General features: G+C 35.6%; 1 protein-coding gene across 1 annotated transcript in view; it reads right to left on the bottom strand.

Annotated features, from left to right (window-relative positions):
- CFAP47 (cilia and flagella associated protein 47) overlaps window positions 1-12,188 on the bottom strand; it is a 325,591-nt gene that overhangs the window by 33,087 nt on the left and 280,316 nt on the right. The window contains exons 59-61 of the mRNA XM_032197971.1: window positions 11,547-11,706; window positions 10,837-10,931; window positions 8,830-8,991 (exon numbers count right to left, since the gene is read on the bottom strand). Coding sequence (XP_032053862.1) covers window positions 8,830-8,991; window positions 10,837-10,931; window positions 11,547-11,706 — 417 coding nt within the window. The remainder of the gene's footprint in view (window positions 1-8,829; window positions 8,992-10,836; window positions 10,932-11,546; window positions 11,707-12,188) is intronic.

The raw sequence follows: 12,188 nt of genomic DNA, 5'->3' as shown, positions 1-12,188 counted from the left end.
ACTAGTGACAGGACCTGCGGGAACAGGGTTAAGCTGAGGCAGGGGAAATTTAGGCTGGACGTCAGGAGGGGGTTCTTCACAGAGAGGGTGGTTGCACACTGGAACAGGCTCCCCAGGGAAGTGGTCACTGCACCGAGCCTGTCTGAATTTAAGAGATTGGACTGTGCACTTAGTCACATGGTCTGAACTTTTGGGTAGACCTGTGCGGTGTCAAGAGTTGGACTTGATGATCCTTAAGGGTCCCTTCCAACTCAGGATATTCTATGATTCTATGATTCTATGATCTTTCTTCATAACCCTGTTCAACTCTAATCCAACTAGTCCTTTTCCTACTTCTCCACTGTCTTCCTGGGGTCTTCACACACACTCTTGGAACTCAGTAGGCAGAGGAGAATTTAGTTGAAGCATGTAGTGAAAAGTACAGTGAAAGCTTCAGCAGACAGAAGAGACTGTACATTACTGTACAGTAGACCAAATAGTTTTAATACAGTTTTCAAGTAACTAGTCAATCCAAAAGCTAAAGTGATTAATAAGCATAATAAAGAAAAAAGAAAAAAAAAAAAAAAAAAAAAAAAAAAGGAAGCCTTTTAGCCAAGACTATCCTAACATTTCAGTAGTAAAGGGTATCTTCCAGGAGGTAAGAAATGAATCTCATGTGAGAAGTAAATATCTATTTCTTGCTGTAAAATATAATAACTACATGAAAATAGGGGCAGAATAAGCAAACAAATAAGCACACGACCTCAAAACACCTGGTGTTGAATATGCCTTTCACTGAATTTCTTCATATAGGTACAAAAATGCTGTACATAGAGCATTATCAGCAAAGATAACACAGTGTTAAATGTCAGATACCAAACTACCTTAAATACAAAGAAATGAATGGATAAGGAAGTGATCTCCTTCTGTAGTTAATGTACTCATTGATCCTCAATGTCCTCAAGGCTCTGCAGTATTCCAGTCTAGTCACATTTTTCTTAACCCTGCATACCATTGCCTATTTCCCTAGCAACCAACATTTCTTTTTTTTCTTTTCTAAATTTTCTCTTACATTTGCTTTTTCTGTTTTTTTTTTTTTGTTTGCTTGTTTTGTTTGTTTGTTTTGTTTGTTTTATCTTTCCCTTTCAAAACACTTCTTTAAAGAAAATTTCTGCTGCTAAAACAGATTACTACTATAGGGCCTTAGAAAGCCTTTCTCAAAAGCACAGTATCATTTAGTTAATGTAATGGAAGTTTGTGAATCCATGTATATGAAATATACTGTCCGCCTCTAGCATTTGTTATTCCTCATATATTTCTGCATTTTTCCTTTCAGTTAATTTCCTCATATTCTCTCTCTCTGCCTGAATCCCTCGGAGATGAATTCCCCTTTATTGCATTTATCCATATTCCCTTCTTAACATTCTTACTTTCCTTATTTCATTATTATTTGTTATTAAATTGAAACAAACAAAAAAGCAGAAAAAAACAAAAAGATTCTCATTCACCCAAAAATCTCTTTGATTGCATTCTACTTAGATTTGTACAATAATCTATAATCAGAATAAACTATAATTTAATGTTTTAAGCTAACTGATAAAAATATATATATATTTTTAAAAGCATTCCACACATCTTTCAACATTTTGCTTTTTTAGTTAGCATTATCTTCATTTAGCTATCAATTCTAGCAAATAAAGATCATATCTCTACCTGGGCATAAACAACATCAAACGATCTTCTTCATGACCATATTTATTATGCAATTTTAATTCCCACAGATTTTTTTTTTTTTGCCATAGTATCCAGACTCAGTTTTCCTCACTGAATACGTTGGACCAAGGTTTTGAAACACAAAAAATAATTTTTGCATAAGAAATCTTCAGACTGAAGTTCATTGGTTTATGTGTGACTACACATGCTTAATTTGCTTAGTGATTTAGATCAAGATACAGGGAAATAACGTAACCTTTGCTGAGTAATTTGACATCCAAACATGTTATTTTTTAGATGTAAATAAAAGTTTAGAACTATTAACAAGTTTGTGTAGTATTTTTGCATCAGAGATGTGTTATTGTGGCTTAGTCAATCAGTCAATCTTTTTTTTTCCTAGGTGTATAACATTCTGAAAAGTAACTCCAGGAATAATTATTTCTCATTTCATAATAGAGTTATTGTTTTTGCACTTCTGTGAGCATGAGTGAATATCTTCAGATTAGTTTCTAATTTAGATGGTTTCCTGCAAGTGTTGAATATTTTAACTGATCATGATTTTGCATAGGTGTTAGAAAGCAATCTTAATTTGCATAACGATGACTCTCATTTTTAAGGTCTGCAGATCTCAATATTTTATAGAGAAGAAAAACAAAACAAACAAACAAACAAACAAAAAAACAGAAACAGAAACAATGTTTTTTAGTTACAAATTGTGCTTGCTCATAATTCACGAGAAGTTTTTTCAGTATTTTTTGTATTTTTCTAGCTATATTAAACAATGGGGGGGAGGGTTACTTGTGAGGCAAAAAATATTGCCATATATGCAACATGCCATATTGTTCTTTTTTTTTAATGGATTAAGTGTTAACCTATTATATTACCATCAGGTAAGTGCAGACCTATTTGAAGTTCTTCATCAGAATGCCTGTGTATGTTTCAGTTTGTAGTGGGTTTACATAGCAAGGTTTTGGTAGTGAGGGGCTGGAGGGGTGGCTTCTGTGAGATGACTCCAGCAGCTGCCCCGTGTTAGATATGGGACAGTTTCAGCAGGCTCCAAAAGGGACCCACTACTGGCCAGAGCTCATCCAATAAGCAATGTTGTTTGTGCCTCTGAGAGAGAAGATTTAAGGAAAACAAACAAACAAACAAACAAACAAAAAACTGCTGCAACAGCAGCTGGGAGAGTGAGGAGTGAGGAGTGAGGAGTGAGAAGCAGCCCTGCAGACCCCAAGATCAGTGCAGAAGGAGGGCAGGAGGTGCTCCAGGCAGGCAGCAGCAGTTCCCGGGCAGCCTGTGGAGAGGCCCCTGGTGGAGCAGGCTGTCCCCCTGCAGCCCATGGGTCCCACACGGAGCAGATCTCCACACTGCAGCCTGTGGAGGAGCCCCCGTGGAGCAGGTGGATGTGGTCTGGAGGAGGCTGCGGCCCATGGAGAGCCCCCACAGGAGCACGGGGTCTGGGGGGAGCTGCCGCCCACCCGTGGGGGACCCGTGCTGGAACAGTTTGCTCCTGGGGGATGGATGGACCCTGTGGGATGGAGCCGTGTGGGAGCAGTGCTTGAAGAGCTGCTGCCTGTGGGCAACCCCCGCAGGCTCAGTTCGGGAAGGATGGCAAATGAGGTTAATTTAGCGTAGAGGAATGGAGTTTCATGGGAGACCTGATTGCTCTTTACATCTGCCTCAAAGGAAGTTATAGCAAGGTGTGGGTCGGTATTTTCTCCCAAACAGGAGTGATAGAACAAGGGGAAATGGCCTCAAGTTGCTCCAGGGGAGGTTTAGCTTGCATATCTGGAAAAGACTCTTCACTGAAAGGGTTGTGAAGAATTGGAACAGGCTGTCCAGGGATGTGGCTGAGGCACGGTCTATAGAGGTATTTAAAAGATGTGTAGATGAGGTGCTTAGGGACATGGTTTAGTGGTAGACGTGGCAGTGCTAAGTTAAAGGTTGGACTTAATCTTAGAGGCATTTTACAACCTAAATGATTCTATGATTCCATAATCATAGTATTCTATGATTTTTGTTACTAATGTACAAATATGGGCCATTTAAAAATCCAACCTTCCTAAACACAAATGTGCATTTAAACTCCTGCTTTACAATCTAACAGTAATTAACAGAAAGGGATTGCTTGATCATCCAGATAGTTCATTTTCCATTAAAACTGTGAGCATCCACTAGATCCATTATTTCCTCCACATATTTCATTTTCACTGAAGCAATCCTATATAGTACTTACTATATTTTGCATATTGTCCCATTGAAATTTAAGTTGGTGAATTTAGACTTTTCCTCCAGGAAGAGAGATAATGCATCAAATCTCTCCCATGTTGCACTCATAGATAAAGAAGCAAACAGCCAGATGTAAACAAAAATTATAAAGCTCACAAAAGAATCTACCTAGGCTTCCATTTCTACTCTTATGCATTATTCTTTGACTTCAGATAATTCCCTATTTTCCTGTAGTTGTCATCTTTAGTAATAAGGTAAACCATAATAGAGTGTCTCTTCCTACCAGTTGGTGGTTCACCCTCTTATCTACATTTTCATTTTGCCATTACTAGTAGCTTTCACCTATCTGCTAATACAAAACAAACATTTTGTTGTTCTTTCTTCTACTTATCACAGAGAGAAAAACAACAACAACAGTCTACAATCTCATTTATAAAACCATAATTCTCTCATCCTCAAACAACATTTCAAAATAATTCCATAATGATTACAACAACAGAGAGATGGCTTAAGTTATATAGAGAGCTATCTTCATTGTTATTATCTTCTTCGTGTTGCTTTCCATATTTACCTCCAACACCTTATCAGTAATTAAATTAAAATGTCTAAATGAGAGAGACTAAGTCTATATTTTCTCTCCACCTGTACTGGCATTTTCTACCTTATGCTGATCACAGAATCACAGAATCATCTAGGTTGGAAGATACCTTCATGATCACCTAGTCCAACCTCTGACCTAACACTAAAAAGTCCTTCACTAAACCATATCACTAAGCTCTAGATCTAAATGTCTTTTAAAGACAGCCAGGGATGGTGACTGAACCACTTCCCTGGGCAGCCCATTCCAATGCTTATCATCCCTTTCATTAAAGAAGTTTCTCCTAACATCTAACCTAAACCTCCCCTTGGCACAACTTTAGCCTACTCCCCTTGTCCTGTTGCCAGCCATGCAACAACCCCCACCTCGCTACAGCCTCCTTTAATGTACCTATAGAGAGTAATAAGGTCACCCCTGAGCCTTCCCTTTTCCAGGCTGAACAAGCCCAGCTCCCTCAGCCGCTCCTTGTAGGACTTGTTCTCCAGACCCCTCACCAGCTTCGTTGCCCTTCTCTGGACTCGCTCAAGCACCTCCATGTCCTTCTTGTAGTGAGGGGCCCAAAACTGAACACAGTACTCAAGGTGCAGCCTCACCAGAGCCTGCACAGGGGGGACAATCACTTCCCTAGCCCTGCTGGCCACACTGTTTCTTATACAAGCCAGGATGCTGGTGGCCTTCTTGGCCACCTGAGCACACTGCTGGCTCATATTCAGCCGACTATCAACCAATACTCCCAGGTCCTTCTCTGCCAGGCAGCTTTCCAACCACTTATCTCATTACCACTCATGATAATATTTCTTTGATCTTATCAAATTTTGTTGAACTTATTTGTTACAGGTTAGCTTCCTGATCCAGACCCATCACATTAAACTGGCATTTAGTGGAATCCCTATCTCTGGCCAACATGAAATCTTGATAGAGTAGGGAATAGCTTTTAACGTTTGTAGGTGTTGTTCTTCCCATCTCAAATAACTTCTAATGAAGATAAAGAAAATAGAGGATTTCTGTAAATTTTGGTGAGTTTCAACACTTCAGGAAGTTTTGTATGTTAGATCCGTTATATCTGATTGGATGTTAGACTGTAATAGCAGTCTAATAAACTGCAGAGAATGCACATATATATACCTATTTCTATTTTTGCTGTTTTCTTATATGGTGAAACAAAGGGTACACTTTGGGTAGCATATGCCAATGTACATTATAGATTAGGAAATCTGGAAAACGTTATTTGACCACAAGATGTAATTGAACTGTTCATCTGTTTAGAGGTCAACATAGCTGCAAAACTTGCACATAACATGAAAAACTTACAGCTGTGCTACCCTCAATCTGAACAGTACTGTCCCCCCAAAAAAATTAACTCGCTTGAAACTTTCCCAGAAATAAGAACCCAGGAGCAAGGAACTAAGACCAGACCTTAAGCTGTGAGAGGCACTATGAATTAATAAAACACAGGGAAGTTAATTATGAACACTCTATACTGGCTGCCTTATGTGATAAACTGAAGTAGGTGAAAGGGATAGGTTACAAAGGACTATTAGAAATGCAGAGACAGGACTGATCAGTGTTTTTCCTCAGTCAGAAAATACTCTGTATACTCCACATGTTCTCAACATACTGAAGTTTGGTTGCCTAGAAACATCTGAATTCCAGTCAATATCTATAACGGATAACATGCTTGATAATGTTTGATGCTTTTCTTACAAGACAATGGAAAATGCATCATTTCTTTCCCCCTATTTAATGTTTAAGGTGAATTTAAAAAGGTATATTATTAGAGTACAGGTAAGAACCTCCACACGTGTCTGGATGAATTAATGTCTTAAATTAGGTTTACCAAAAATAATATAATTAGAGACATATTTAAGAAAACAGCTGAAAAATACATATTGAGTACATATAATTGAAAATTATTTTTAAAGGGGGCATATTATAGTTGATATGCCTAAAACATTGTTTTTAATTTATTTGATCTCTGGAACATTGCTTACTCCTGAACAAGTGATGTCATTTTAGCTACATGGTATTTAGATCATCCCCTTCTGTCTTAAGAAATTGTAATAATTTTCTATTTCAAATGATATCATTTGGAATGGATGAAACTGAATTCCTTTAACACAAAGGACATGCTTGAAGATTTTTTACTCCCCAACAATTTATACTTGTCCAAACAATTTAAATACTGAAATGTAGTAGTAGCTGCTTAAATCTGATCTGCCAGTAATTATCATCATTTATCTTTGAATATGAAATCTGCTTACTACACATCACACGTACCATCTGATGAATCACTCTTTCATAAAAGAAAAAAAAAGAAAAAAAAAAGAAAAACAGCTTGCCAGCCTACTATCTTAGAGTTTACGCTTTTGTTTATATTATTACTGGTAGACTGCAGAAAGCTCAGATAGTACCATTAAATCTGATTCCTAATAGGCATCAAATTCATTCAGCAATATGACATTAATATGTCATCGAAAAGCACCAGCATTATAAATGTTCTTACTACCTATGTTGTCAAGCATTTCATTACCAGACTTCTTGCTTGAAAAGATACAATGATGTCCCAAATCAATGTCTTGCAGTATGCACAGGAGCCAGTCGTATAAATATGAAATATTTTCCCATGAATAAAACAAGCACTACACATCATGAATCTGCAAGTCTTTCAAAATGCTGTCTCAACTTGCTGAATATATGTTATTCTTGTCAATTCAGAGGCCACCATTTTGGAGGGAAATAGCTCAGTTATGTTTAAGATGGCCTGCTCACTTGTAATAAGTTAATGCAGAGTTAAGCCTTGCTGCACTACAGTAAAAAATATGGTGATGTATTTTGATATATCACTGTTCTCACAATGCCAAACAAAATTATATTAATAATATTTACAGTTCTCCAAAGAGGCAAGAACGTATGTTGAGACCTTCACATCTTTTTACTTTATCGGATCGATCACTATCACTTTGTAATATGGGAATGTAAGACAATATATGCCCAGACAATAAGCTATCCTTGATACTGGGATATGGGTAATTATAAAGTTTAAATAAGCAATTACAAAGATTAAATAATGAGTAAGTATACTATGTGTAAGGTTGTGACAGCAGTCCAACTTTTAGATTGCCTTCTGTTTTAAACATATTAAAAAATAAATAAAAAAAATAAAGATCTGGACAGTGATTTCAGAGAGAAGACCACAGTGCTAAATGTGCAGGGGTGGAGCTATGACTGGATGAAAATTATCCTTATAGGAAGGATGTAATAATGCATCTTGATTTCAATTTAACAGATGTTCACTTTTTCACAGTTCTTTGGCAGGGAAGCTATTGCAACATGGTATTCCTGTAAAGTAAAGTGGCTGTTGGACCAGACTCTGATGCTGACTCCAATGGCATAGATGAGAAAAAAGGCAAGTCTACCTGTCTCTCAACCTGAAAGTCAATGACTTACAATCACAGGAACTTCTGTACTCATCTTTTACCATGTTACAGTGCATTATACTCTTGAGAAAGTTGAGCATGGGTGAAATCCCTTATCCTCATTTACAGCTGTATCTCATGTCACATGCTGTAATACTAAAATAACACTTTTCTGAAAAAGTAGGATGACTTTGTACCTAAAAACAAATGTAAGTGTAATTTCAAAGGTACAATAATTAGTGAAAGGATAATGTTGCAATTAATAACTTGTAGTATGACTGTTAATACATGCCTATCTATGAACAGAAATAATATACATGAAGCTTAACAAGTATTCTTTTCTTATACATTGTACCATTCTCTTTCAAAGAGAGGTATGATACAAAAAGGTGGTGTATCTATGAAGGAATTGATTTTCACTATGTCATCAGCTGATTAACTATAAGTGGAAGCTTTCTTTTACACAGCTTTATTGCTTCCTTAGAACAAGGCCTCTTTCTTAAATCCATTTTGCTGCAGATATTGGCCTTCTGGTGGGAATGCATCTTACAAATCGGGACAACCTGAAGATAAACAATGCCTTGCAATGCTTACACAGACATATTTTTGCTACCTTTACACTTTGTGCAGGCTATACTCTTTTAAAGGAGAGATGGTATGTGTGCAAGCCTCACATCCAAGACACACATAAAAGAAAAGTTCAGAGGTGCCTGTAACTCCACAGACATACTGTTATATGAATGTCCTATATTTGCAACATGGTAGAAATATGGTCTGAGAGAAAGATTTTTCTAATTCCCATCTGTTGTCATAGCAGAGTTACAGTAAGTAAAGTACTTACTGTATGTGCAATGTTATTAAAAAAAGTGTGATATCCAAGCTATTTATTCTTACCATCAGTGACTTGAACTTCTTCTTGGATGTTGGCTGGCTTATGTCTATTGATCAATGCAGAATTTCTTGTGGCAGGCATAGCAGTTGCACCAGGAACTGCACCAGTTAGCAGCACTTCTACTCTTTTTTCTACTCTCTGCCTGGCTTGACAACATACAACAGCTACAGAAAAGAAAGAATCCATTATTTGTAAAGCATCAGAATCTTGTTTTTAACAAAATAATTAGAAGTGACGTATGCTTGGAGAATGATGGAATTCCAGAAATGAGTGAGACAACTAAAAGACAGTTTTCTCAAAGTTTTGTTGTTCATTTTTTAGGTGAAATAGTAGGAAATATTTCTAAACAAACAAAAACCTGTTCCTATAGTTAGTTCATAACAACACTTGCAAATTTTGCTCTTTTATTTTATAATAATAAAATATATCTTCATTTTAGTTCATTTGCAAATATGCTTTATGATATAGTTTGATATATAGCAATAAGAAAGGAAGAATGAAAGGAAAAAAAAAAAGAGAGAGAGAGAGAAAGAATTTAAAAGTTAAATGAAACAGTACTAACTTACTACTTGGTTTCTTACCAAGTAAGAATATTGTTCAAATTTCAGCTTTTAAAGAACTATGACAAAATAAAAAGCATCCTTCTCTTTGAAGCATGACAGACATTTTTTCAATTCAGTTAATGCTTTTAATTTGCTTATTACAAAACCTGTCCTTTTTCATTAGAAGATAGTTGGACTTTAGCTTATATACTAGATTTTATAAGGCTTACTTTTGTGGTCATTATTTATGGTTCTTTTAGTTCTTATTGGCACAGAAAGAGGAGAAAATCAGATTAAAAAGCTGAAGGAAAAAAATAAAATGTTTTCCAGCAAAAAAGAATTTTCCAGAGGTATTGAAATCAACATGAAAAAGAGGAGATGATTACATATTTTTCAGTTTCAAGGTCTAAATATCATTTTCCTCAGAATTATGGCTCTGAAAACTGCATAATTATTTTTATATTATTAAAATTTAGATATTTTTTTTCTGCCTACAAGGCAGTAAGTAATGACTCATGGTCACACATTTTTAAGTAAGGATGAAATGTTCAGAACTAGTAATTTGATCCCTTATCTAAAACAATCAGCAGAATTATATCCAAAGATTATTTAAAAATTATTTCTGAACTTCGTATCAAGATTTTATGATAAATAATTCAGACACAACTCTTGGTAAGTAATTATATTCCGTATTTAAAAAAAAAAAAAAAAAAGCAAAAAATGCCTTGATCCTGAATCCTATTTAGTTAGCTATAACTTGTAATTCTGGAGCTTGTTTCATTATTGTTACTATCAAAAATAATTTGGTATAAAATTGTCCCTCATCTACACCATACGTTGTAGTTTTACCAAGCTTTTAGCTTTAAAAAGCTGTTCACAATTTCTATGTTTCACTATTCTGGGGTTATATCTCACCTTTAAAAATATGTTTAACAAATCTATAAACATGTACTATACAAAAAATAAGCAACAATAAAAGTCCTATGAATGTGTCAGTTATTTTTTAATGCAAGTTTACTTCTCAGGAGCAAGTGGAAAACTTACTGCTATTTACACCAACCTGTTTTGGTTACAGTGAAATTCAAGGCTGAGCAACACAATGGACATCTAACCATTAAACTGTCTGGAAGGGTATTTGGGGTATTTAAGTCAAAATCTATACTTGTGTCAGTCTTTCATTTGATTTATTTATGGTTCTCTAATTTAGCATTAACTGGGACACTAAAGTGCACAAGCCATGAGGTTTCCAACTGTTCCCAGCTCCTTTTATCCATAATGAGAAAGAAACAGAAGGTCTAGATTTACTTTGTAGGCTGGGAAGGGGATTTTATTTTTAATATGTGATTTTATCTTTTTTAAAAATGTGATAGAGTATTAGAGCAAATTTTCATGACCAAGCAGGTGAGAACACAAATAACTATTTTATTTCCTTGAACTTACTGCTCAAGTTTTTCAGTAATTACCTACCTGGCACTAATTTCTGCTGTGGTGCTTCGGGTATTCCATGAACTGGATAGGTCCAGAGTATTCCCTGAATACCCCCATCCTCTGACACAATAACACTATTTGGAGAATAAGTGAACAGTATCATGGAAAACAGGTAGAATGTTATTATGGTACTAACATTATGATAGTATTGAGATTTTTTTTCTCTAAAACAATATAGAGTTAAGAGTTACCGGAAACGTGAAATTCCATTTAATTGTATGCTTTAATGCTAAACATATCTAAAAAAAATATATGAAATAAGATCCAAGCAAATCATAAAAGCCATAACTGACATCCACTTATTTTAGTGTCTCTGAATACCATGTCAGGATACAAGATCATTTGGCTTGATTTGCTCTCTCTTATGTCATGCCTACACTGAAGCAAAGTTTATGTATTTTATGCATTACAAAAACATACCCACAGGAGAGCAATTATTAACCCCAAAATTAGAAGTATCTAACAACTTTCATTTGCTCAATATCCGTAACTGTACTGGCAGATAGTACTTTGCATTTTGTAAAGTACATACTTTGCAGGGTACATTAAAAGCTCATGTTGGATATCTAGTGTCCTCAAAAATCAGACACTTGCTTCCCCTTGGGAGCCACACACAGATATCTGAAGGGAAAAATGATTATAAGATTGAGTATCTGCAACTGCATATTTTTCCTATTAGAATAAATTACCTCTTTAAGTCTTTACTTAATTCAGCAGAATCCTCATAAGGCCAGTTTTCACCATTTTGCCTCATTACATGAATTACCACCGCAGCCTCATACATTTTCATTGTATCTGGCATGAATAACACTGGGATGTCCAGTTTTTCTTTTGGAGCTAACTGAATTCCTGTAAGACAGAACAGATTGTTATCGTACCTTGGAAATTTTGAAAATCACTTAAAACATTTTATTCACATATTTACTTTTTTTTTTATATACACCATTTAACATTTTAGCATAGTGTATTGTTCTCCCTGTGACAACAAATCACATTTTATCCTGCTCTTGCTACAGTCAAATCTTATCTTACACTACCATCTGAGGTCAGTCCTCCTGTAATAAGGTGTTTCTTGATTCCTTGATTCCATGTCCTAAAGAGAGGAGTTGACAAAAATTGCTGGAATTAAAAAAATAAAAATAAAAATATAATATTGTTTGGCAAAGCAACATGAAACCAAAAGTCCTTTTACACTTCTGCTTACTGATAAAGCTTTGAAAAGAGACTCAAAGAGACTCTGAAGGCTCAAAACAAAACAAGATAAAGTGATCTTCCCATATTGAATATTCAGAGACCATGTGTAATCCCATTGCATTGGTGGGTTGAAACAT

This window comes from Aythya fuligula, chromosome 1, assembly GCF_009819795.1.
Source record: "Aythya fuligula isolate bAytFul2 chromosome 1, bAytFul2.pri, whole genome shotgun sequence".
Classification (NCBI taxonomy): domain Eukaryota; kingdom Metazoa; phylum Chordata; class Aves; order Anseriformes; family Anatidae; genus Aythya; species Aythya fuligula.
This window is presented reverse-complemented; position numbering and strand designations above follow the sequence as displayed.